Source organism: Callorhinus ursinus, unplaced genomic scaffold, assembly GCF_003265705.2.
Source record: "Callorhinus ursinus isolate GAN/ISIS: 27379988/994484 unplaced genomic scaffold, GSC_fseal_2.0 scaffold17, whole genome shotgun sequence".
Taxonomy (NCBI): domain Eukaryota; kingdom Metazoa; phylum Chordata; class Mammalia; order Carnivora; family Otariidae; genus Callorhinus; species Callorhinus ursinus.
In genome coordinates this window covers 17,514,499-17,542,135 of record NW_027397079.1, presented here as the reverse complement: position 1 = coordinate 17,542,135, position 27,637 = coordinate 17,514,499, and the positions used below count along the sequence as shown (strand labels likewise).

General features: G+C 40.6%; 1 protein-coding gene and 1 long non-coding RNA gene across 2 annotated transcripts in view; one reads left to right on the top strand and one right to left on the bottom strand.

Moving 5' to 3' along the window:
- Window positions 1-27,637, bottom strand: part of LOC141374348 (uncharacterized) — a 248,275-nt gene that overhangs the window by 19,526 nt on the left and 201,112 nt on the right. The window lies entirely within an intron of this gene.
- Window positions 865-26,330, top strand: MTNR1A (melatonin receptor 1A). Its single transcript, XM_025885908.2, has 2 exons — window positions 865-1,114; window positions 25,215-26,330. The coding sequence occupies exons 1-2, from the start codon at window positions 889-891 to the stop codon at window positions 26,081-26,083; spliced, it is 1,095 nt and encodes a 364-aa protein (XP_025741693.1). The 5' UTR covers window positions 865-888; the 3' UTR covers window positions 26,084-26,330.

Genomic DNA, 27,637 nt, shown 5'->3' with positions numbered 1-27,637 from the left:
GAGAGGAAGGGGAAAGGGAGCAGGAGATAAGCCTGGATGCCTACTGGGAGAACGAGCAGGGTGTGGTGGCTAAAGGTGTCTCAGATCTGTACTACTCCTGGAAGAAATCTGCTAGAGAATATCTGCCTGTGTTGGGTGTTGAAGCAAGACTGTGGCTACTTTGAAACTATTCAATCCATTGACATTTGAAATCGAAATAAAAAGTTTAGAGTTGCTTTGAATCTGCCTGCCCAGTGGACTCTTCTGTCATTTCACGCTGACATTTCAAGTGTCATTCTCCTTCTGATTACTTGGGGCAGCAACCAGGGGCATGCACAGAGGTTGAGGACAAGAACTTGGAATTTTTAAATTGGAAAGTTTATTTTTATTTTAATTGAAAAATAGTTGGCATACTAAAATTTTAAGGACAGCGTTCAAGAAATATCAAAAGAAAAGTAGCTTTGGGGGGAAGATTATGAAAATTCTGGCTGGCCTTTGCAGTCCGTGGGGTGGGGGTGGGGCGGCGGGGGGCGGGGAGGGAATGATTTCCATTCCAGGAGTGGTGCAATTCCTGAGAAAATTCCCTGATTTCTTTCACCTCTGGCCCCCCTGGACTCACTGCCCGGCTAGAGCGCAGGCGGCGCACGGTGCAGGCGCCCCGCGCGGGGGTGCTGTCAGCACGGGCTGCGGGGATGGGACAGGGAGCCCCAAGGCCGAGAAGCCTCCAGGAGGATGCCAGGTGTCACCGGGCGGCGCTGGGGCTGCAGGTGCCGAGTCCCGCCGCCGGGCAGGAGGTGGAGGGGGCAGGGCGGCGGCGAAGGAGCACTTGCGATGCGGCGTAGGCGCGGGGAGAGGTGCGGAGAGCCAGAAGCCGTGGTGAAAGGGGTGGCGCTGCGCTCCCAGAGCGCGATGGCCGGGCGGTGGGGTGCGCCGGGAGGGACCCCGAGGGGCAATGGCAGCACGCTGCTCAATGCCTCTCAGGGGGCGCCGGGCAGTGGGGAGAGCGCGGGGCCGCGACCCTCGTGGGTGGCCTGCACGCTTGCCTTCATCCTCATCTTCACCATCGTGGTGGACGTCCTGGGCAACCTCCTGGTCATCCTCTCCGTGTGCTGGAACAAGAAGCTGAGGAACGCAGGTAGGGGCTCCCTCCCGGGGCCGGGCAGCCCCCAACGTTCACCCGGCGGCCGCCTCCCCGCCTTTCCCGGGCCACTTTCCAGAACACAACCCTCTCCTCAGCTGTCAATTAGCTTTTTCTAAAAAAGCGACTTTTCTTAAAAAAAAAACTGGGAACTTTGAGTTCTTTTTCCCACCACAGGGAGAAGCCTGTGAGTTTCCTTTTCCTTTAACCTGTGTAAGTTTTTTTTTTTTTCTTTCCCTCCTGCCACCCCCCACAATGAAACTAGGAGTCTTAAGTCCCTAAGGGGTAGAACACTTTGCCAGAGTCAGGTTCTCTTTATTTTAGGGGAAAACCTCACTGTACAATGATCAATTTCTGAGGTTTATTGGCTTGAGAGACATCAGATACAGGTTGCTGAAAGTTCAAGAAGTCCTTCCAAATCAGGTCAATGAACTTATCAGCTGCTTGCTTTTACATATAATTTTTCCCCCAACTTGGTTAAAATAGGAGACAATAATAAGCCTGTGAAATGAGCAGCTTTACTTTGGTTTTGTTGTCAGGAGTAGTTTTCAGTTTTTAGCGTGCAATTTAAAAAGACTCCCAAGGCTCCTAAACATGATTATTACTCTTCCAAGTTAAACAAGTTTCCATTTTAAAAATAAAAATGTTACAGTAAAGAGTATAGTTACATATAATATACTACTAAAACTAATTTTGTGTTTGAGTTAAACTTACTTTATCCTCCAAGCAATGAATTGAAATTGGTTTCTCTTGGGTGGGAGGCCAGGGATGATTTTCCATAGGACACTGGATGTTCAGATCTTTAAGAGATGATTAGGTGCCTAGTTATTTAGAAGCTGACATTTTGGAGGTGGGGGTGACAAGGGGGAAGAACCATGCACTCGTGTTTGTCAAAAGCAGTATTTTTTGTTGTTGTTGTTGTTGTTGTTCTAAGGTAGTTAGTTGATCAATGCTGTGATTTTCTTTAGCTTTCTCCCAGGAGGGCCCCCCTTTTCCTTTTAATGCTTTGGACAGTGAGTAGCTTAAGAAGTAACTTCATTGTCACCTGCTAACATGAACTGATTTTGAGTTAGTCCATTTAATAACCTCATTTCATATATGATTGGCTTAAACTAGAGGAATTCTGCCTTCAAGAAGAGGCTCTTTGAAGAAACATAGGCAGTAAGCTCCTTGACACAGTCTGTGTGATGAGTTTTTAAATCTAACACCAAACCCAAAACAACAAAAGCAAAAAAAAGTGGGACTACATCAAACTAAAAAGTTTCTGCACAGGAAAGGAAACCATCCACAAAATGAAAAGGCAACCTGCTGAATGGGAGGAGATATTTGCAAATCACATTTGATAAGGGGCTAATATTTAAAATATATACAGAAGTCACACACCTCAGCAGCAAAAAAAAAAATCTGATTTAAAAATGGGCAGAAGATCTAAATAGACTTTTTTTTTTTTTTTTTTTTTTTTGAGAGAGAGGAGAGAGTGCACTTGAATCGGGGGAGGAGTGGAGGGAGAGAGCCAGAGAATCCTCAAGCAGACTCCCTGCTTGAGTGCAGAGGACTCAGGGGCTCAATCCCAGGACCCGGAGATCAGGACCCAAGCCGAAATCAAGAGTTGTCCACTCAACCAACTGAGCCACCCAGGCGCCCCTGAATAGACATTTTTTTTTAAGACATCCAGATGGCCAATAGGTACATGACAAGATGCTCAATATCACTCATCATCAGGGAAATGCAAATCAAAACCATAATGAGCTATCACCTCACACCCATCAGATTACTATTATCAAAAAGAAGAAATAACAAGTGTTGGCGAGGACCCATATGCACTGTTGTAAATTGCTGGAATGCAAACTGGTGCAGCCACTGTGGAACAATATGGAGGTTCCTCAAAAAATTAAAACCAGGAGACTACCCTATGAGCCAGGAATTCCACTTCTAGGTATTTATTCAAAGAAAACAAAAACACTAACTCGAAAAGCTATCTGAACCCCCATGTTCATTGTAGCATTATTTACAATAGTCAAGATACACAAACAGCCTAAGTGTCCATCAACAGATGACTGGATAAAGAAAATGTAATATATACACACACACACATACATATATGAACACATAAATATACATACATACATAAAGAGCTTATATATATATGAATGAAATCTTGCTATTTGTGACAACACAGATAGACCTTAAGGGCATTATGCTAAGTGAAATCAATCAGAGAAAGACCAATACCATATAATCTTAGATGTGGAATCTAAGAAAATAGAAAAACAAGCTCATAGATATAGATTGATGAGAGAAATGGGTGAATTGGTTTTGCTTTTGGTCTAGTTTAAACACATTGGGTGAAAAAAAGAAAAAGAAGGTAGGAGAGAACACAGTGCTAGGAGCATGGTATAAGAATTATCTGTCTTGGGGCGCCTGGCTGGCTCAGTGGGTGGAGCATGCGACTCTAGATCTTGGGGTTGTGTGTTCGAGCCCCACGATGAGTGGAGAGACTACTTAAAATCTTAAAAAAAAAAAAAAAAAAAAAAAAGAATTATCTGTCTCATACCCAGGAGCGAAGCTGTGGGGAAAGCCTGTTTTTTCATCATGGCTGATTTCTTGCCAATGTCCACTGTACCTTCTATCTCTGGGGTCCGGGAGAGCTGGCTCTATTATGACAGGTTAATCTGCTTTGCAATCTCCATGTTGCATTACTGCTTATTTTAATTCCTTAGATTAGGATTTGATAATAGGACTTTTGCTTTGACCTGTCCGATGCATTCCTTTGTTCCCTTGTAAAAACAAACAAAAAAGAGGCTCCTTTCCTTCTGGCACTAGAAGCAGTTTTCTGCAGGCCAGACACAGTTCTAAAGGCTATGTTAACTGAATTCTCGGGGAAGCCCTGTGGTGGGAAATGCCACTGTGATCCTCTTCACAAAGGAGGAACTGAAGACAAAGATTGGTCCTACATCCCCTAAGTGGTGGGTTAAAATACACAGAGCTTGTCCCTAGAGCTCATTCTGCTCTGTTAGTAGCAACAATTGCAGCACTTGGAAAGTTTGAATCTTGCAGGAACTTTCATTTAAAAAAAAAATATTCACATGCCCAAAATAATTCTACTTCTTCTGCTTTATGAAAAAGAATGGTAAAAAATGCACCTTCCACACTACTTTGTATTTTGTATTCTGTTATGTGCTAAGCAATTTTTCAGCAGGGCAGTCTATAAAATGCCTTTCTGTAGCTAATGGGAGACTTGGAATGAGCTTTAGTTTGTGAAGCTTTTGAACTTTCATATTTGTATAATTGGGACTTTTTATTCAGATGTTTCACCATTCCAATTCAAACCATGTGAGGCTTTCTAGAATGGATGGTAATTTGAAACAGGGAGAGAAATAGCTGATTCCAATGAGTTTTGGGATGGTTATCGAAAGTTCTTATGATTGTTCAATCCTTCCCTTTCAGTTAAATTATTGTGTTGGCATTAGGGATAAAAGATGCAAAGAAGAGAACGGAAGAAATGATATAAGGAAATAAGAATGCTAAGGCATTGTAAGCTGTGAAATTTCTTTTGGAGATCTGGTATAATGGTAGGGTTACTTATGCCCCCACCCTCCCTCAAGAGAGCATGTTGACATTCGACTCCCCAGAGAAGAAATACAAAATGTTTAAGAGCTGTATGTCAGGGGCACTCGTCAATCAGAGAAGACAAGGTTTCAAACACCCACCAGGCTCTTAGGTGATGGCAGAATGTCTGCTCATTTTGATACCAGATATTGATACTACCATATTTGCTCCTTCTGAGTAAATTTCATTACAACAGTAATGGGAACATTCCTGCACTGGAACACTAGGAGTAATATCCTTGCTCTCTACTCTGTGATCTGAGAAATCAGTGATCCAAGCCTCTATTTTGTACATGTGTCAGATAGAGAAAATATCTATTTTCTTAGCCTCACACATATGGGAAAAATACTTTGCATATGGAAAATGATGCATATTTTGAAAAGGACAAAGTAGGTAATGTTATGTGCTCTTTTCTCCTAGGTATACCTAACAAAGGTATGTTAAAAACAACTTTAATTATTTTTAAAGATTTTATTTATTTGTCAGAGAGAGAGAGAGAGAGAGCACAACTAGGGGGAACAGAGGCAGAGGGAGAAGCAGGCTTCCAGTGGAGCAGGGAGCCCGATGTGGAACTTCATCCCAGGAACCTGGGATCATGACCTGAGCTGTAGGCAGGCGCTTAACCGACTGAGCCATCCAGGTGTCCCAAAAACAACTTTAATTTTTTAAAAAGATGTATTTATTTATTTTAGAGAGAGAGCCAGAGACTGTGCGTGGGGAGGGGCAGAGGGAGAGGGAAAGAGAGAATCTCAAGCAGACTCCCCACTGAGCATAGAGCCTGAAGTGGGGCTGGACACAGGCTTCAATCCCAGGATCCTGAGATCATGACCCGAGCTGAAATCAAGAGTCAGAAGCTTAACAGCCTGAGCCACCCAGGCACTCCCAAACAACCTTTTTTGTTGTTGAAATCTGTTAAAAACAGTTGAACTGTAGACTTATGATTTGTGTACTTTTCTCTATGTACATCATGCTTAACTAAAACTTTTACTAAAAAAAATAAATTCTATTTATTCTATTCTATTCAAAATTCAATTATCTGGCAATCGAACCTATCTAGAATACAGCCAATAAATGAAAATCAGCAAAAATAACAGGCTTTCTCCCATAGCTGATTTGTTTTTAGAGTACCCTACAGAGTGAGCCTAGTGTCCAGATTGTCATAAATTAGGAGGATGACTGACACATTTAAAGGAACAGCACATGTGGCAAACAGCATGGGTTGAAATAGACTCATTAAAAGCAGGTCTTAAAAACAAGCACAACCTTTGGGAGGCAAGTTGTAAAGCAAATAACTGCTCACCATTAACTGCTCCTGAAAACACACAGTCCAATAATGTATTTATTAATTGTGATCCTGAGCATTCAAGGAAAGGTCCAGTCACATCCAGTGTGTTCTTTTTAAGAAGACAGGGCCATAAGATTTTAGAAAGTTACCTATCTAAAGTAGTTTATTATTTTTAAATCTGGTACACAGTGGGGTAGACTCTCAGTATTGTAAAAAAATAAAATAATATAAAAAGTTCCCCAGAATGACCATAAGACTGGAGCGTCAGCACTGTGTTTACGTGCTTGAGTGTAACTCTTGTTAGCTGCAAAAATGCTTGCCCTTGTTTCTTTCAGGCCTACACTGAGTGTTCTCTCTCTCCATCCTGCATTTCTACTCAGAGAAGCTGCAAAGAGTATGGAGACAACATGGACTTAGGGTCTCAGAGATCTGAGGGACACCCCAGGGCTATTTTTAAGATGTTATAGTCTCAGGCATGCTTGCCTACTGAAAAAAGGCTGTTTTTAAATCGAGGCATAACACAGTCAAGTGCACAAAACAAAGACCCTGCTTGATGTATTTTTCCTTATGTATGTACACGTGACCATCACTTCTGAGAAATGAAATGAGGCTGTTGCTAGTTGGTAGTATTATTACTCACAACTTGAACGAGAACTTATGCCCAATCTAAGTACTGGAAACCACCCATGTCCATTTTTTCTCTTTTACCAACCGCAAGCAGATGGTTGTCTGTATTGAACTTGGCTCTCTCTCTCTCTGTAGCCATTGCTCGATACTAAAGGCAGAGGCTCACTGCTTTCTCCATGACCCATGGCCACTCTCACCATCTGGTCACTCGTACCCCAGGCTAGGCCCCAGTGAATGTCCTCATAGCTGCCTTGACGGAGCCCTTCGCCATTCTGTTCACCATATCCTGGCTTTCATTTTCTCTTTGCTCTCTTTCCTTCTCTTCCTTTGCCTTCTCTTTTCTTCTTCCCCATTGTTTCTTAGTCCCTGTTCTTCAATACCTTTTGATCACCATCATTAGATTTGATCTCTTAGTAGAGGTCACATATGTATGTTTCCTAATTGTGTCTGTTGTGCATCAGCAAAAAAGATAGTCCCAAACTTACAAACATATTTTATTCTAGAAGTTCACTTATAAGTGTCTTAAAGAATATATGATACGGTATTTGGCTTCAGGGCTGGCTCAGAAAATTATTCAAACCAACAATATGGCTGAAATAATATTTGGAATTGCTGGGTCATAGGACATTCATGAGCTCTTGAAATCAAGCTGCCCTGTTCTAAGTTCTGACCCTTGTGGGATCCTGTGAGAATGAGGAAGAGTGGTGTGGAAGGGACAGGTAGAAGCTTCCTTTCCTAACTTAGAAATGTCAGGACAGAACTCAGGGGCAAGACATGATGATAGAGTGGGTTTAGCATCAGAGATGGGGTGGAAACAAGTATAAGTATACCCATTTGCTCACAGTCGAGGGCTCCTGTGTTGGGGACAAACATACCAGATCCTCCAGGGAAGTGTGGGAGGAGTTTGTAGAGAGAATGGATCCAGAAACTGGACCCCAGATCTTTACTGAATGGATTTGCGACTGCAGATAAATCATCATCTCCCTGGACTGTTTTCACATCACTAAAATAATGGGGTTGGACAAAATCTGGAGTCCTTTTTGATTCTGGTATCCTTGTGTTTACATGATTATTAAACTCACTATGGAGTTGGAGATTAGAACGCAATGAAAGTGACTAGCATAAGAACTGTGGGTACAATGACACAGACACATGCAGTGATGACAGACATCACAAACCTAGGAAATGGTGTGCTCATGAAAGTGTGCCTCACTTGTCCTAAACTATCTGGGTCACTTGTCTCATATCTGCTAGAGAAAAAGACCTCTGCAGGAACAGACATCTGGTTTCCCTGTTTTATTTCCCAAGAAATGTACGCAAGTTTTAGAAATTTCCCATGTAGTTCTCCCTTCTTGGAAGAGAATGAAGTAACCAACTACACAGAAGCAATGGGTTGGTCCTCTGGAACTTCGGCAGTTTTTGTGAGTTTGGGTAGGATGAGGTGGGGACACTGATGATGAGCTGACGTGTGGTGTGTGTGAGTGAACACTCCTCCTCGGGGGAGCGATCCTGTGGTCAGATGGGCTCTTCCAGGCCTGCAGTGACCCCTTCAAAATGTAACTACTCAGGAGAAACAGCCTAAATTGGCAGCCAGCCTGGCCATTCCGTTTGTGACGACACACATCTAAAGAACATGGGGGGTTCACTCGAGTGAGCACGTCACTCTCACTTAGGTGTTCAAAAGTGGATGGAAGATAAGCCCTTCACCACATTATAAAATAAAGAATCAGACAATGTCTCCTGTAGAATCAATTCACGATGTCTCTATTGAGGTCCAAAGGTGACTAGTAACATGATTTACTGGTGATTTAAAAACCAGTGTTCTGTGGGATCGTTAAAGCCAAAAACATAAAACAAAATAAAATATCTGTATATGAACCAATTGCCCAAATCCCAAAAGAAAAAGAAAATGCATTTTGGACAATACTATTAAGGCAGTTTATCCTTTCAAAATCTTTCTTCATAAAGATTCATTTTGCATCCTATAGTCTCTTCTTACTGTAAGTAATGCTTTGCTGTGATTCACTTAATATCCATGGACATCAGATATAAGGTAAATAGAATTGTGACAAAGGTCTCACTTCTGGGGCATGAGCAATTACAACAGATAGACAGTATTCCTCAACAATCTGCTCTGCTGTATTCATTGACAGTCTTAACCTTTTGAGATAAAACTTAAGTCTTTTTTTTTTTTAATTGTTCTGGTCCATAACTGATTTTGCAAAAGCCACTGGTCATCTTTTGGTGAACATTTCCACTTAAAATTATGAGTATTTTATAGCACCCTTATCAACCTAACCCAAATTGTTAAAGGAATTTAATTTTTCCATCCAATTTTATTTTAAAAATTTATTGATTTGTTTGAAACATTTTTCAAACTTGAGAAAATTAAAGTAAGCAATTGGTGAAATTGTAGTTTGTGGTTTACTTTTCAGACAGCTATTTTGATCCGATTTCTGTAGATGAAGTAGAAAAATAACTTATTTGGAATGTCTAGTGCTTTGTATTTATGTACATAGAGTGATTCTGTTTTCAAAGCATTTTCCCACATTATGTTTTATTCGTCCTTATAAAAACCTCCTCAGGTAGATAAAAAAAACTAAAACCCCAAATTCACAGATAAATGATCAGTATTTCTTACTCCAGCACACAACCCAGTGTGACAGTGGAAGGAGCACAGGAATTAAAATCAGACCCAGGCTGAGTCTTTCATATCTGCAATACCTTTATTTGTACTATGTGTGGGATCTAGTTACTCAATCTTTCTAAGTCTTAGTTTCTCCATCTGTCCAGTGGGGTACTCTTCTCACAGGGTTTAGATTCTGCCCATCCTGTCTACCAATCGCTTTGAAGTTGCAAAACACTACAGAAATAATGGTATTATGTTATTATTAGTATATATTCTATAATTAGTTTTTGTTATTATTTTTTAATGTATTTTTTAAGTAAGTGGACAATACGAACAGTAAGAAGTGAAATCAGTCAGAATCTAATTCTCTTTTCCAGCATTATGGAAATTATACAAATTCTCTGGTGTCACCATTTTCCCTCTCATAATAAACATTTTCTCTCCACAGCAAGTAGGACCAAGATTCTGACTGTTTCAATATCCAGCCTTTGAGAGGCTGATTATTTCAATATCCAAGCTGTTCTCTAATTTAAAATGAATCAGCTCTGGAAGCTGCAATAACTTTCTCAGACAAGTATGTTACCATTCAAAAAGTTATGACCTAACTGTATGTACAGACTTGGAAAATGATTTCATGCTAACAAAGTCAATGTTTAATATAATACTTAATCTGATAGAGTTCTTGTCAGTACTGTTGACATTTTCCTCCTATAGCTCTTCATGAGATTTGAAATTATTTATTCAAGGCAATTTTTTATTTTTAAAGGCATTTTCTTGACTTTTTCCCCTTGCATTCTTAGCCACTGTTTAAAGTTTCATGACTTTTTTCCTGGTCTGTGTAGTTTATTATTATCGAACTCTAAATTTTATCCAAATTTGCCAAAGCAATCCTCAGAATTGCTTCGAAACCTTATGACAGTGGATTAAGACTCCTAAATACATAATTGATTTGGGGGTCTACATGATTAAATTTAGATCTGATCTTTGGATCTTCCAGCTATTCATCTCATAAGAAAGTAGCAGTTTTTAGCATTAAATTAATCACAGATAAGATGGAGCTTAGCACAATCATTTTTCTCTTGACAGTTCTGAAAGTTACCCAAAGGTAAAATGTCCTAAATTACACCTCCTGCATTTAGTTCTTACTAACACCTGATGGCTCTGTTTTTCAAAAATACCTGATTTGAAAAATATCTGAAAATATCTGAATTGAAAACAATTCCATTTACAATCGCACCAAAAAGAATAAATTCTTGGGAATAAACTTAACCAAGGAGATGAAAAGATCTATACTTCAAAAACTATAAAATACTGATTAAAGAAATTGAAGATGGCACAAATGGAAAGATATTCCATGCTCATGGACTAGAATAATTCATATTGTTAAGATGTCCATACTACCCAGAGTAATCTACAGATTCAATGCAATCCTTATCAAAACACCATAGTATTTTTCACAGGACGAGAATAAATAATCCTAAAATGTGTATGGAACCACAAAAAGGCCACAAAAGCCAAAGCAATCTTGAGAAAGAAGAACAGAGCTAGAGGTATCACAATCCCAGATTTCAAGATATAATATATAGCTGTAATAATCAGAACAGTACGGTACTGACACAAAAATAGACACATAGATAAGTGGAACAGAATAGAAAGCCCAGAAATAAACCCCCACTTATATGATCAATTAATTTATGACAAAGGAGGCAAGAATATACAGTGGAGAATAGATAGTCTCTTTAGCAAATGGTTCTGGGAAAACTGGAGAGCTACATGCAAAAGAATGAAAGTGGACCACTTTCTTACACCATACACAAAAATAAACTCAAAATGGACTAAAGACCTAAATGTGAGACCTGAAACCATAAAAATCCTAGAAGAGAACACAGGTAGTCATTTCTCTGACATTGGCCATTGTAACATTTTCCTAGGAGTGTCTCCTCAGGCAAAGGAAACAAAAGCAAAAATAAACTATTGGAACTATATCAAAATAAAAAGTTTTTGCACAGAGAAGGTAACCATCAACAAAACTGAAAGTCAACCTACCAAATGCAAGAAGTTATTTGCAGATGATACATCCAAAAAGGAGTTAATATCCAAAATATATAAAGAACTTATGCAACTCAACATCAAAAAAACAATCTGAACAAAAAATTGGACAGAAGATCTGAATACACATTTTTCCAGAGAAGACATACAGATGGCCAACAGACACATGAGAAGATGCTCAACATTGCTAATCATCAGGAAAATGCAAATCAAAACCACAATGAGATATCACCTCATACCTGTTGGGATGGCTATTATCAAAAAGAAGAAAGAACAAGTGTTGGCAAGGATGCGGAGAAAGGGGAACCCTTGTGCACTATTGGTGGGAATGTAAATTGGTGCAGCCACTGTAGAAAACAGTATGGAGGTTCCTCAAAAACTTAAAAATGGAACTACCATATAATCTAGCAATTCCACTTCTGGAATATTTATCCAAAGGAAACAGAAACACCAACCTGAAAAGATATATGCCCCATATTCACTGCAGCATTATTTACAACAGCTGAGATGTGGAAACAACCTAAGTGTCCATCGACAAATGCATGGATAAAGAATATTTAGTGTATCTGGATATATATACACACACACACATATACAGACACACACACACACACACAATGCAATATTAATCATAAAAAAAATAAGATCTTGCCATTTGTGACAACATGGGTGGACCTAGGGGGATATTATGCTAAGTGAAATAAGTTAAAGACAAACACAATATGATTTCACTTATATGTGGAATCTAAAAAAAAAAAAGAACAAACAAACAAAACCAAACAAAACAGAAAAAGACCCATAGGGGCGCTTGGGGGGCTCAGTCGTTAAGTGTCTGCCTTCGCCTCAGGTCATGATCTCAGGGTCCCGGGATGGATCCCTGCGTAGGGCTCCCTGCTCAGCGGGAACCCTGCTTCTCCCTCTCCCTCTCCCGCTCCCCCTGCATTCCCTCTCTCGCTGTGTCTCTCTCCAACAAATAAATAAAGAAAATCTTAAAAAAAAAAAAGACCCATAAATACAGAGAACTGGTGGTTGTCAGAGAGGAGGGGGGTGGGGGGAATGGGAGGTACAGCGTAGTGTAGCCAATGGTACTGTAATGGTGTATGGGGACGCACAGTAGCTACACTTGTGGTGAGCACAGCATCACATATACAGTTGCTGAATCAGTGTATTGTATACCAGAAACTAATGTAACATTGTGTGTCAACTATACCTCCAATGGAAAAAAATACCTGTTTTGAAAAATATCTGCTTTGGAAGTCATTTTAAATCTCTATAGAGTCTCTGGACCTTGTTCTGCTCATTCTTTATTAGTATCCTTAAAAAAACAGTAATTGGAATATTTGAGGTGAAAACTAAGGTCTTTATAAGGTGGCTTGAATTTCCTCCCTTTTCCTAAGGAGTTTTAAGTTGCCTAGCTGACAGAAATGTCCTATTTTATAAAAATGAAATACACACACTCTCAGGATTTTCTAGGCCACCAGAGGCAATTAGCTGCTTTTATTTTTTTTTAAAGATTTATTTATTTATTTTGAGAGTGAGAGAGAGAACACGCACGTGAGCAGGTAGGGGGAGGGGCAGAGGGAGAAGGAGAGAGAATCTCAAGAAGACTCCCCACTGAGTGTGGAGCCTGACACAGGGCTCAATCCCAGGACCCTGAGATCATGACCTGAGCCGAAATCAAGAGTCCAATACTCAACTGACTGAGCCACCCAGATGCCCCAATTAACTGCTTTTAAAGAAGCAGTTGTTCATGCTCAGAACTCTGCATGGTATCATCAGTATCATCCACTCTCCTAAAGAGTCTAAAGATGCTTCCTTAATCAGCATCCTAATTTTCTCACCTTTCAGATAGGTTGGCTAACCAAGCTGACCTGACACATGACAGCTCTATGTGACATCTCAGGAAATTTCAGTGAAATTCAATGATGCTACAATTGGGGAATAAAATTCTGGATTTTCTGGTTGAGGTGCTCTAAGATCTATTCTTCTATAGAGCAATCCACTTTTGGCAATCACATTGAAGGCATTAGTTTTAGAAAAAGGGAAAAGAAAAAGAAAAACAAATCTTTGTGCTGAATATTTTTCAGGCTACTTACTGAATTTGAGTTGTGGAGCTTCTGGTTTAAAAGGATGATTACCTGCTCTGATCTTGGAGCACTTTTGGAGCTTACTGAATATTCATTTAAATAAATATTTATTGCATACCTACAGTATAAGATGGAATATAAATTGTCAGCAAATTCTTGCTGGTTTGTCAAAATACAAGACAATGTGCTAAGCTTGTGTAAAACATGGATCCTACTTTCAAAGAGATTACTTTCAATCAAGGCACTTAAAATTCTTTTATTTTCAAATAAAAAATAAGATATGGCATACAAAGGTTTAAGACTACAAACATGAGCAGAAAAATTTTTTGAGAGAAATTTGAAACTTGGTTGGTAGATGAAGTACTCATGAGTTGTTTTAAAAGATACTGCCTGACAGATGGTAACTACGCTCATCCTGGTGAGCATTTTGTGATATACGTGAATGCTGAATCACTGTGTTGTACACCTAAACTTATATTATGCGTCAACTATACTTCAATTAAAAGTAAAAAAAATTTAAAATAATTAAAAAACTTATTTGCAGTATAGCTAAAATTCAAATTAAAAATACACAAAAGATGTTAGTATTAATATCAGGATGAAAGAATAGGTAATAAATAGGGAAATATGAAAGCTACTTCACACATGGGGCAGAATCAAGGAGAGAGCTTCAAAATAATTGTTAATAATGGAGACAAAGCATAGCTATTGGCAAATAATACACTGGCTCCGTATCTTTTGAAGAAAGTAATATAGCCTGTAAAAATACCACTTGGAGGTTTGACAACCAGCCCGCTAACTTAAATTTTAAAACATTTTCTCACATACTTCTTAAATGGAAGATGATAAATATTTTAATCAGTAACTAGTATTTCCTCTTTTATAATTTTCTTAACACATTTCAAAATATAAAACTCTCTTATGTGATCTTGAAAATGATAAAGTGCTTTTATCCTTCATGCATTCATTCCCCCCCCGCCTTTTTTTTTAAATGCCTGTTGAATGTTTCCTCCGTGCCAGGTCTGGGATAATTTTGGAGCTTGGAACAGAGTTCTGTGGCAAGACAAATGCTCTTCCAGTTAATTCATTCTTATTTTAAGATTTGGCTTAAATTTTAATTTTTACTTTTAAGAGCTTTATTTGCCAATTAAAAAATAGTTTCAATTTCATTTATGCCTTTGTTATTTAATTCATCCTATTAGTTTACCTTTAATTATTTCCTATATTTTTGTTTGGAATACCTTGAGCTATTTTCAGTTTTGGGCTGTGTGTATAGGTATTATATTCTCTTACAACACAAACTGGTTTATTTTAGATTTATTTATTCATTTGGGAGGGGCAGAGGGAGAGAGAAACTTAAGCAGACTCCCCTCTGAGTGTGGAGCCTGACACAGTGCTCGATCTCACAACCCTGAAATCATAACCTGAGCCAAAATCAAGAGTTGGACACTTAACCAACTGAGCCACCCAGGTGCCGCTTACCACATAAGTTTTTTTAAAAAGCCTATTTACAAAACAGGTTATATTTTATATTGATTATACATATATAAAGTTGTTTTATATACAACATAAAGGTTATACATACATAAAGTTGTTTTATATATATTTTATATACAAAATAATCCTTATCCATGGAAAATTAGTTCTATTATAGACTCAAGTTTTTGGGGTGATATGTACCCTTTGAATAATGTGGGCTCTGGAACCAAAGGACCTGGTATAAAATCGTAACTCTGCCATCCAATGGGTATGACCTTGGGCAAATTACTTGTTTAATTTCCTCACTTTTTAATTTAGGACACTACTAATACTGTAAGAATTACGGGATTGCTAAGCTTAAAGTTCATTGTGCTTTAAATATAACATAATGGGAAATACAATAAACTCTTTTTTATTTAGTATTTGGGTAGAATTAAGATGGGTGAATATATTTTTACTTCTAAGGCAGAGTACAATGTTTAACACGTTTAGGTATTTAAAAAAACCAATGATGTCTGGACGTCTTCTTTGGAGAAGAGTCTGTTCATGTCTTCCTCCCTTTGTCTGCCTCTCTGTGTCTGTTTCTTTGTGTGAAGAAAGCCAGCTATGACACTGCTTTTGAAGGCAGTGACTATGAAGAGGAGGTCCTGGAGTCCCCTACAGTGCAGTGTCCCCTGTTCACCAGAACCTGGCCCTTTAGGAGAGTGACCTAAGTGTGTTGCTTATGTCCTATTGTGTCTGAGTCACTTTTCCTTTCCATGCAGTAATCTGCACTGGCTTTTTGCCTGTTGTTGGTTGGCCAGCTCTGAGGGTGCATGCCAGGCAGCCAGCTCTGAGGGTGCATGTCTGCAGGGAACTTGGGAGTGGGGCACCAGTGTTAGCAAAATTTGCATTGGGCCACTAGTTCTATGCTGGATCCACTGAAGCACAGTGGTGGCTAGTGGCTGTCTGCTGAGTGCACAGCTGGGTATGGGGCATGGTGTGTGGAGGTAGCCATGCACCCAGTGTCTGGGCACCGTGTGCGACAATGGCTGGGAATGCACTAGTAGGCATGCAGCAGCAGCTGGACCCAGTGGCAGCTGTGGCCCTGCTGGTGGGGTAGGGCATGTGCCCAGCTTTAATAAAATTTGCCTTGAGCCCTCTGCTGAAGCTAGACATGTGTGTGAAGCCCTGCCTCCTGTAGGTGGCTCTGTGTTTATGCTGGGGGGCAGAGGAGGAAAGTGGCATCTGCCAACTCCCTTGTTTTCAAAGAAGTCCCCCAACATGCTCCAAAATTAATATGAACAGATCTCTCCTGTTTGCCCCCAGTGTTGTATAAACTGCTATTGTTATGTTGCCTCTTCATGCAGGCTGCTGTCTCTTTAAGGGTGGCCATCTGGCTATCACTTGCCCTCCTGGCTCACCCAGTGCTGAATCGGCTGACTTTTAAAGCCCCAGGCTCCAAGTCTCACTGGTTTTACAAACTCATGGAATTCATCCCCTCTGGTTTTAAAGCCAAACCTTATGGAGATTAGTTTTCCCCGAGTGAGCTCCCTGTTGCAAGGGCCCATTTCTCTGCCCTCTGCATATATGCAGCTCCCTCCCTCCTGCAGGTAGCCTCTCTCTGCCTTTCTGACCTTCCTAACCTTTCAGATGCAACTTCTCCATATTTAGTTGTGGAGTCTGTTCTGCAGCCTTCAGGTTGCTCTCTGATGTACTGACTTGGATGTGGATGGTATCTAGTTGTAACCGTGGTACGCAGTCAGCTCAGGGTCCTCCTACTCTGCCATCTTCCCAAGCTCCCTATAGACATCAGTAGTTTGTATTTAGCTTCGAGATGAAAGGCTGAATCAATCTGGCTGTAATGTGGAGATTTACATATTACAAATATCCCGCTAAACAACCCTTCTGAGGAAAGAGTAACCAGATCTAGAAAATGAGAAGAATTCCTGGTAGGATTTCACACTTTTAAAAATTGACTGAACACTGAACTAGAGCAATAGGGTTATGTGTGTTAGTTTATTATATACTGAAGTTTTCTTAGCCTCTTTTATTGCACATACGCTACAGTAACAGAACAGTCAAGACAACCCCTAAATCAACAATGCTGACAGTGTTAGGGAGTCACCACCAAGCTAGGGAGTAGGTCAGGGAAGACAGGGAGATACAGAGACTGAAGAGCCAGGGAGGCAACTGGGCTCAAGGAGGCAGCGGAGCGAGGTTCTTAGATGTGCTCAGTACCCCATGCATAGCATCTTCCACTCTTCACACAGGGTGGTAATATGTGGGCAGGTGTCACATGGATAGGGTATCATGTTTCAGGACTTTAAGGAGGATGAAGGCTGAGAGAAGGCTCAGTAAGAATGGCACTGATGACCGGAGAGAAGTTTCAGCAACGTGGTGTGGGTAGAACCCAGATATTATAGGAAGATAAATTTAAAATAGGGGGGAAGGAAACAGAGGGACAGCCTTGTCTGATACGTGTGAAGGGAGAGGGAAGGGCTGATAGCGAGAAGGACAGGAGGGTACGAAGAGGCTTATTCCCCAAAGGAAAAGCTCTGCCAGAGGACAGGCCTTAGGGGAGGGACAAGCCCTTGCCAGGAGAGATGTTCCAGCCGGGGCCATCTGACCAGGGGAGGAGCCTTCTGAGAAGCACGACATGTAGTTTCCATCACGGTGGAAGAGAAGGAATGAGTAATTACCCAAAGCCAAAGGTGTTCTAGGCACTCTCTCAAACCCTCACCATGGTCATCATTAATTTTTTTAAAGATTTTATTTATTTATTTGACAGAGAGAGACACAGCGAGAGTGGGAACACAAGCAGGGGGAGTGGGAGAGGGAGAAGCAGGCTTCCCGCCGAGCAGAGAGCCCCATGCGGGGCTCGATCCCAGGACCCGGGGATCATGACCTGAGCCGAAGGCAGACGCTTAACGACTGAGCCACCCAGGCGCCCCCTCACCATGGTCATTATTATTATTATCTTGATTTTTTACATATTAAGAGATTGAGGCTCTGGGAAGCTATGACTTACCCAAGGTCATTTAGCAAGTGTCATAGCCAGGATCTGAATGCAGATGTGTTTGTTTCTAAACTTAAGGTCCACGTTGCCTCTAACAATCTGCAAAGACAAGTTTCTCAAATATAGTCCTTTGAAATTTAAGAATGTAAGACATTGCCTGTGAGCTCTGATGTACAAAATAAAGAGATTCTTCCTTAAGCCAAATTTTTTAGATCTGAGTCTGTGGATTTGCTATGTAAAACACATGAAAAATGTTTTCAAGACTAGCCAAAGTTTTCCTGTTTAAACTGGTCTTTATCTCTGTTTGATGTTGGGCACAGTTCAGGCACAGTCAGGGTTTTATTTATTTTGTTATTATTATTATTTTTTTTAGAGAGCATGTGCGAGTGGAGTGGTGGTGGTGGGGGAGAGGCAGAGGAAGAGGGAGAGAGAGAATCCCAAGCAGACTCCATGCCCAGTGTGGAGCTTGATGCAGGGCTCGATCTCACAACTCTGAGATCACGACCTGAGTTGAAATCAAGAGTCGGACACTCAACCGACTGAGCCACCCAGGCATCCCAGGGTTTTATTTTTTAAGTTATGAACAATAATTCCGTGGGTTTCTAATCTTGCTTTCCAAGTTCAAGTCCAGGCTAAAATGAAAGAAGGAATGAATCCTGGCCTGTTGAAAAAAAAAAAATAACATCCTGGCAAATAAGTGCAAAGAAAGCAACTGATTTCTACTTTTGTATGGAGTGGAGTTTAGAGACTTAAGTTCATCCAGCAAACCATTCCCGAGCACCTACTGTGTGCCAGGCACGGTGCTGTCAGAGCCCTGGACCTCAAGAGGTCTCAGAGGGAGACAGACTTCTACGCATATGGGTGGAGTCACATGTTGGTTTGATGTTAGAAGCATGCGTACGAATAGCAAGGACGAAAAGATTAAAAAGCAAGACCAAAAGGCATTTAAGTCTGGAACTTCCGCTGGTTGGTTTGTTTCTGTAAGATAACGTTGTAAGTAGTCCCTCTTTTGTTCTAAGAAGTGGGTGACTTTAGAAAACCACGTAAGCTCATCACAGAGCTGAAGGTCCACCTTAGGTTGCCTACAAACAGAACCTGAGAGGGAGGTGGCAGTTTTGCTACTCATGCTTTATTGAGGGAGTGCTCTCAGGAGGAACCTGTAGTGGGTGAGAGAAGCTGCCTAGGGCAGGGGAAGCGTCAAGCAAGGATGGGATCTCAGGCGAAGCCTAGACTTGGCCCGATCCAATAAGCCGAGGCCTCTGGTTATAAATCTGACCACAAAGTTGCAACCACTAAAGGTGAAGGGACTGGCCTTTTCTACTCTGTTGTCAACTGGTCATTCATTGTCTACTCAACTGAGGGCAATTCTCTGGAGGAGGCAGCTGCAAGTAAATGGAAGCACCCAACACTCATCAAAATTCAGTAGTAAGTGCACCAGCCTGGCAGAGGGCACTTGGAAAAGGTATTGGCAGCATCTACTCCAACGCCTAGGACACAGGATGTGAGAAACAACCCAGAAACCAGCTTGCCATAGTAATGGGCACCCCCCAGCCAGAGTTTTGAGGGGAGCCCACACAAGGAAATGAATTCTCCTCAGGTGAAATCATCACACAGATTCAACTGTTACTCTAGATAGCTAGAGCCATAGAAACGTGCTGATGAAGACAAACTCAAGGCCCCAACTTTGTACAGTGTGAGATGGGGAGAGAGATTTCTTGCCTGTCCGGGTGACTCAAACCTTCCTTCCTAAAGCTCCGGCACATTGGCATTCCTGCCTGGATTGGGATGCTTCGTTTTCCATTGGCTTTAATCACAGGGCATGGCAGTACTGGGGCACTCCAGGGGAGGGAGCTCCTGCACTGCAGACATATACATCCTTGCTCCTACTGTGTAGGAACAACCCAATTTTCCCTTGATAATCAGGATCAATCACCCCACTTGGACAGTGACCCCATGCTTAGTGTATGGATTCCCTGGAATGAGGAGTCCAAAGTAGCCAGGTGGCAGTCTCAACTTCCAGTTTAAGGAAACCACTATTATGTCTCTTGGTAGAGCATTCCTCCCTTGGAAACCAAGACTTTAGAACAACAGAACCTAGTTGTGGGGACAGGAAGGAAATATTTTGCTAGGGTGTCACTAGGATAATTATGAGAGGAAAAATGACCATTCCCACCCTTGATTTTCTGATCTCTGAATCCAGTCCTTGATTTATAACGCATACTACACCCTGGGGGACATTACCCTCTGCTCATTCAGCTGGTGCTGAAACTAAACCTTCATAAGCCATTCTACCACAATGCCTTGCTTCACTTGCTACAAATTGAGTTCCTCAGTCAGAAGCAATGTTTTTATCATAAACAAAGACCCTATAATTCTATGGATGTCAGATTGGTGAATAATTAAGGGTAGGAAAGGCAAATCCATATCCAGAATATGCTTCTGTTCCACTGAGAACAAAGTACTTCCTCTTTGATGATGGAAGTGGTCCAATGTAATCAATGTACCACCATTGTCTGGCTGATATTCCTGGGGGAATGGTGCCATATCAGTGTTGGTCTCTGTTGTTGACAGGTTGGGCATTCGTCAGGACAGCAGTGGCTATAACCAGATCATTTTCATGAGTAGTAGTCTATGTGGCTAGGCCCATTAGTAATTTCTAAATTTCTGCTGCATGATAACTTTGTGAGCTTATTGGTCAGGGACAGTGGTGACCGAGGAAAGATTAATGTCCACAGGTTGTGACATTAAGATCCTCTTCTGCTAACAAAACAAAACAAAACCAAATTCTTTTCTACTGAGGTTGCTTTTTGGTGAGTGTTCGTATGGGACACAAGTATCTTCACACTCAGTGCCCATCCCGAGAGGTGTATGCTCCTACCCCTTCTCCAGATTGCTGTGTTACCAGTTTTCTAAACCTGTTCCTTCCAACCTTTGACTGTCTAGCTATACCATTAGCCACTCCCCATGAATCAATGTGAACACGTACCTGTGACAGTCGCTCTGTCCAGGCAAAATGAACAACCAGTTTGAAGTTCTGTTCAAAGTTCTCTGCACTAGGAGGATTTTCCTTTATCCTTGTCTCTGGATTTGACCTTGTCCCTAGTGCTACAACATCTAATTTTGGGCAGCGCCAGCCTATCATGAAAACCCATCTGTAAAGCATGCCAAAAGATTTTTTCTTCCTTATTAACTGACCAAAGGGGACTTCTCATGAGGCCATAGGCGCAGGCTGAGAAAAGGGGGGCAATGATGAAGGAATGTGGGCCATGGGCATCTGTGACACTTGCTCATGCAATTTACTTGTGCCATCAGTATATACTTGAGCCAGATTTTGTCTATATCACTTCTATTTGATGCTGTGCATGCCAACTTTATGATCTGGTGGCTCAGACAATACAAAGTCTATAAGAGATCTTTCAGATCACACCATCCCTTGGGGGTCCACGGTCCAGGAGCACCTATGGTGTCAGTTACAGTTCACAGGCTGAGAAGACTGGTATCCAGCCCACGTAGGCAGAGAGAGTGAGTTCCCCTTTCCTTCAACTTTTTTGTTTTATTCAATCCCTTAATGAGTTAGATAATGCTCCGCCACAATGAAGAGGACAACAACTTTACCAGGCCTATTCAAATGCTAATTTCCTCTGGAAACACGCTCATAGACACACCTGGAAGTAACGTTTAACCAGCTCTCTGAGCACCCCATGACCTGGTCAGGTTGACACATAAAATTAACCATCACAAGCCTCAAGTCCATAGATAAGGCAGCTGAGAAGAAAAGATGGATGTCAACACGGAAAGCAAGGAGGACCTTGGAGGAAGGACTGGAACCCAGGAGGATGAACTGAATTCCTGTCAGTCTCTCACTTTCCCCAAGCCGGGGTGGAGCTCAGAGAAGGAGCAAGAGCTGTGGGCATACGCTGCACCTCCCGGCCCCCCTGCCTCCCCCCACCTCACCCCCGCCATCACTGCAGGCCAGTGGATAGGAGTCAAAGAGCCAGAGCCGCCATGGTACCTGGTGCTGCACACCGAGCTTTGGAGGGCGGAGAGAGCCTGACTGCCCTTCACCTCCACGTCTTAACGTCTCACGCAGCTTGTCTCTGCTAGGGAACGTGACCCTGGAGCCCTGCATTCAAACATCCTTTCAGCTTAGTCCGTGCAATATAAATCCACTCTGCATTCTGTTTAAAGATATAACTCGATGCCAGGTCTTATTGGAGGGGGAGAAAGACATCTCAGATGGGCACTGCCCTCATGGGCACTGATAATGGCTTGAGGTATGGGAAGATGGTGAGAAGAAGAGAACTACTTAGAAAAGCAATGGCTCCTTGCTTTGGTCATTCCCAGAGGAAAGTCCCAGGACTAGTTCTGAAGGAAGCAGTTTAGACAAGGCAACTTTTCAGCTATCTAATAAGTGATTTTATTCGTATCTGTGCCATATTTCCCTTACAATTTAAGGTTTTATTCACCAGAATGAATGTTTGCTCAGCATTTTATAATTTGCTTGTGTCTTTCGTCACTGTGAGGCTGTCAACTGTTTCTTCTTGTTACCAGAAGACAGACCTTGAACGGCCTTCCCTTCCCCTCATTCTGGTTCTAAGATGCCTTTTTGGAATTATGCCTGAAGAGGCTCTAAGCCCGGGCCTGCCTGGCCAGAGGGCCCAATATCCAACACTCGCGTATTTCTGGCCACAGGAACTTTCTTAAGGAAATGCACCGAGCAACATCAACAAAACAGCATTGTTGCAGGCTTGCATTAATTGTATGACTTCATCCAATTTAACTCTGTATTTCTGTTTTCCTCATCTCTAAAAAGTAGGAATTATCCTGCATGATCACTAATATTCCTCTCAATCTTAACATCCTCGGAGTCCAGAATTCCTCTGCGGTAAGGACTGGAAGTAAATCCAACAGAAAAGGAATTGCTAGCCATGAACAGAAATTATTTATTTATTTTTTAAAGATTTTATTTATTTATTTGACAGAGAGAGACACAGCGAGAGAGGGAACACAAGCGGGGGGAGTGGGAGAGGGAGAAGCAGGCTTCCCGCCGAGCAGGGAGCCCGATGCGGGGCTCGATCCCAGGACCCTGGGACCGTGACCGGAGCTGAAGGCAGTTGCTTAACCAACTGAGCCACCCAGGCGCCCCGAACAGAAATTATTTTAAGTTTCAGAATGCATTGCTGTGCTGGTTGTAGGGACTGTTGGATGCCTGTAAAAAGGGTAGATCGCCATCTATCTGGAGGTACACAGAGCTGAAGTAGAAGAGATGATTTTATAATGTGTAATAATATCATGATGAAGTTAATTACTCTTATCATTCCCCCTCCTCCCCACCACACACCCCCGCAGATATGATAAAGCTTCCACCTGAGTTACCTGAGAGCCACATCTGTGTAGTAGAGTCTATGGCTTAATTTTTTTTTCCTCCAGACACTTGTAAAAGGGGATTAGCTCAAAAAAAAGTAAACTAATGATTTAATTAATTTACATTAATTGACTTGAACAAAAAAGAAGCATAATTGCCATAAACTAAATGGAGCAGAGGATTAAAGCTATGAAAGAAATCTATGACATGGTTTTTGATCTTATTTTTAAGCTCTCTAAAAATAAATCTATGTCAGTTTGTCATCATGACGTTCTGGGTAAAAATGGACTGCTTCGATGATAATTTGTAGCTGAATTTCATGTAAGTATTTTTTAATTATTATGCATTTTGAGTTAAAAGTTCATTAAAACAAGCCCACTTTGGAATTTAAATATTTCATTGGTGATTGAAATTGTTCTGTGGGGAAAAATAAATTTGTTTTTATTGCTTTCATTTGGTCTCATGTAACCAGTTTTCAAAGAAATTGTTTTTACAACAATCTATCTGAAATTCCTACCCATATGCCAAAACCTTCCCTTTTTTTAGCCACAACTGCTCTTTTACTTCATTTCTTTGCAATTTTTGGAGGGATGTGGAATAAAATTAATCAAATAGGAACCTCAAATACAAAGGTGGTTTTATTTCGGATATTGGGAGATGACAATTTAATATCTGCCACCAAGCATCTGAGCAAGTCTCACTGGGAACCACTATTCAAGATCCGATTACACGCAGGACACACTCTTAGGGTACTATGGTATGGAAATATAGGAAACGTAAGTTTACAAATAAATATAATAAAAGGCAAAATATATGGTGACTCCTCCTGGAATGTTCCTCCCCACTTGTTCCTAGCTCACTCCATTCCTTGCTACCTCTTTTTCTACACATACTCTTACCCTTCTTTCTCTCTTTCAATTTTTTCTCAGTTTGAGGATCACAGGATCCCTCTCTGTTCTTTCCTGTTTATCCAGTACCTATTGAATGCACTTAATAAGGTTTTATTGAAATTTATGGCAATTTAATCTAAATTAAATGTGGTCTAAATAAAGTGATTTAGAAGCCTGCGAAAGAGGAAGGTCTTCCATGTAGTTGGGCAGATAAGTGAAGGCTTGAGGCATTTCCATTTAAGATGGATTTGGGAAAATGGGTAGCATTTTAAAAATTAGAAGAGCCATTGAAGACAGAAGGAATAGTAAGAAACAAAGGCAAATGAGCTACAAAAGTAAAGAACATACTTTGCAGACTATCTCAGAAAATTTGATTAGAGTTCCTTGTTTTTATACTTTCAAATGTGTTATCATATTAACATAGAAAATATTTAGGGTTTAATTTTTATACTGTAAGTTCTTTATGAAATCTAGAAGTATTGCTACCTTCTCCTTTGGATTGAGGTGAGAGTGTTGTAGAATACCAACATTAATTGAGCACTTATGTGACGGATGCTGCTCAGCACTTGACACAGATTGCCTCAATTTGTCCTCATCATAGCCTTATGAAGAGGGTACTATCATTTACCCCATCTTACAGAAGAGGAAATTGACATTTGGTGAGATAATATAACTTGTCCCAGTTAGACAGCTAGGAAGGGGTGAAGTCAATATTCTAGCCCAGACAGTCGATGAAAAAATGCTTTTTCTCTTAACTATTGTACCAAGGGTCAAGGATTCATTGCTGTCCAAGAACAGCAACCAAATAGTTTGAAAAACAACAGTTTTGAACATGGCCTATGCCTTGTCTTAGGAATGCAGGAATTTGCGAACAGAATTGATTTGACAAGGGCAACAGTGGGCTTGTTTCCTGATGAAAACGGCCTCCATTTCAGTTATAATATGGCAGTGGCTGTGAGGCCAGGTTACCGGCAGTGCAGAAACAGCTCTTTAAAAAAAAATAATAACTTAGAAAGAAAACCAATGCAATCCATATAAAACTGGTGATAACCTGTACTTCCTAAACCTTTCTCTTTTAGGAAATATATTTGTGGTGAGCCTTGCAGTTGCAGACCTGGTGGTGGCTGTTTACCCATACCCCTTGGTGCTGACATCTATATTTAACAATGGATGGAATCTGGGCTATTTGCACTGCCAAATCAGTGGCTTCCTGATGGGTCTCAGTGTCATTGCCTCCATATTCAATATCACTGGAATCGCCATTAACCGTTACTGCTACATCTGCCACAGTCTCAAGTATGACAAGCTGTACAGTAACAAGAATTCCCTCTGCCACGTGTTCCTGATATGGATGCTGACGCTCGTGGCAGTCATGCCCAATTTGCATACCGGAACCCTGCAGTATGACCCAAGGATCTACTCCTGCACCTTTGCACAGTCTATCAGTTCAGCATACACCATAGCCGTAGTGGTTTTCCATTTCATAGTTCCTATGACCATCGTCATCTTCTGTTACCTAAGAATATGGATCCTGGTTCTTCAGGTCAGATGGAGGGTGAAACCTGACAATAAACCCAAAATGAAACCACAGGACTTCAGGAATTTTGTCACCATGTTTGTGGTTTTTGTCCTTTTTGCCATTTGTTGGGCTCCTCTCAACTTTATTGGTCTCGCTGTGGCTTCAGACCCTGTCAGCATGGAGCCCAGGATCCCAGAGTGGCTATTTGTGGCCAGTTACTATATGGCATATTTCAACAGCTGCCTCAATGCAATTATATATGGACTACTGAACCAAAATTTCAGAAAGGAATACAGAAGGATTATAGTCTCACTGTGTACAGCCAGAATATTCCTTGTGGATAGTTCGAATGATGTAGCACACAGGGTTAAGTGCAAACCCTCTCCATTAATGACCAACAATAACCTAATAAAAGTGGACTCTGTTTAAAATACAAAGCACTGCTAGCAAGATATACACGCACTGCTTAAGGTCTTACTCATTTTCATGTTTGCTTCCTTCTTGACAGACGCCTAGAAACACAGCATAGTTGAGAAAACTTGCACTTCTAAGAGGTTGCCTCTAGTTTATGAGCTCATATGCTATCAGCCTTTTGAATAGGTCTCTAATTCTGCTTATGAAAAGAAATACAGAACATATAGAGAGTTACATGTTAATTAAAGAATATGGTTCAGGGATGGGGCAGGGCAGTAATTTTAAATAAAAATGCTAAATGTATTCAAGTGGAGAAAGAGTGTGCAAACTTTTATTGCAAATGAGTATCACAAAATAATTGCTTTTTTCCTACACCTTTTGAAGATTTCTCATTGGAAAACAAATGATGTGTCATAGTTATAAACAAACAAGTGGAATGATTGATTCATTACACAGTGAAAGGCTGAAAATAAACCAGGGAATACCTTGACATAATAGCAACAACCATAACAAAGTTTTCTTGTTGGCAGTCGGTAGCACTGGGTAACTATAGTCAGGATCATAAATGTGGTCTCTCTCTATTAAAAGTTGCACATTCAACTAGATAAAGAGCTAAGTATATGACGGAACTCTTTTTCAGATGTCAATAACCATAGTATTTGAAAACAATAGTGAAACATAAAACTCTATTTGACTTTATTAGACATTGGCTTTATTATTTTGTCACTGAAGATCATTATTATTCGTGTTACTGACAAACTGTTTTGAACTGTTCTCTGTTAATTTATGAAGTCATCTAATCAGTTTAGTTAAAATTGACAAAGAATCAAAGAGCTATAGATCCTTAGATACAGTGCTGAATGTGTCCTAGATTGATAATCTATTGGGACAAGTAAATATCTAAACCAGATAGTTTTTCTTTTATAGATATTTCAAAGCAATATTCTTTAATAATTCATTTCAGTATTTGATTGCCTTAATAATCCTAAAAGTCTAGGAGAAGAAAAAAATACACAGGTAAACTATGTTTCATAAACTATGGCTCTAGTTTACTCCAGAAAAGCTATTTAGAACCACTCTCAGGTTTGTTACTGGAGTGCTTTGCAGAAATTAGAGCCATGTTTTCTTGTGTTTTAAAGTTCTTCAACAAAACTATTATATAGTAGAAAGAGTTGGTGATTTGCATATATATATATATATATATATATATATAAGATATTTGTGAGTATCTCTATATCTAGATAATCAGAATCTCCTTGGAAAGTTCTATCATTTGTTTTAAAAGGTCCCTCTGACAACTGTTTTCATCAAGCATATTTGAGAAGCACTAAATTATAGTTTATGGTGGGGAGTGAAGGGGTGTGCGTGTGTGTGTGTGTGTGTGTGTGTGTGTGTGTGTATGTTATCTCTAAAACTTTACCCAAGTCATTTATGTGTAAATGTTCTAGTCAGAACCAACACTAAATAGATAATTTTTAAACCTATCTTCCAGATTTCAGATAACTGAACCTTAAAAAATTAACCATGGTAACTAAACTCTTTTTAAAAGGTAGGATACTTTTATCTCGA

Coding starts and splice junctions, on each gene's coding strand:
- MTNR1A (XM_025885908.2), top strand. CDS start 889: ATGGCCGGGCGGTGGGGTGCGCCGGGAGGGACCCCGAGGGGCAATGGC. Junction 1,115..25,214: donor CAAGAAGCTGAGGAACGCAG/GTAGGGGCTCCC, acceptor TTTCTCTTTTAG/GAAATATATTTGTGGTGAGC.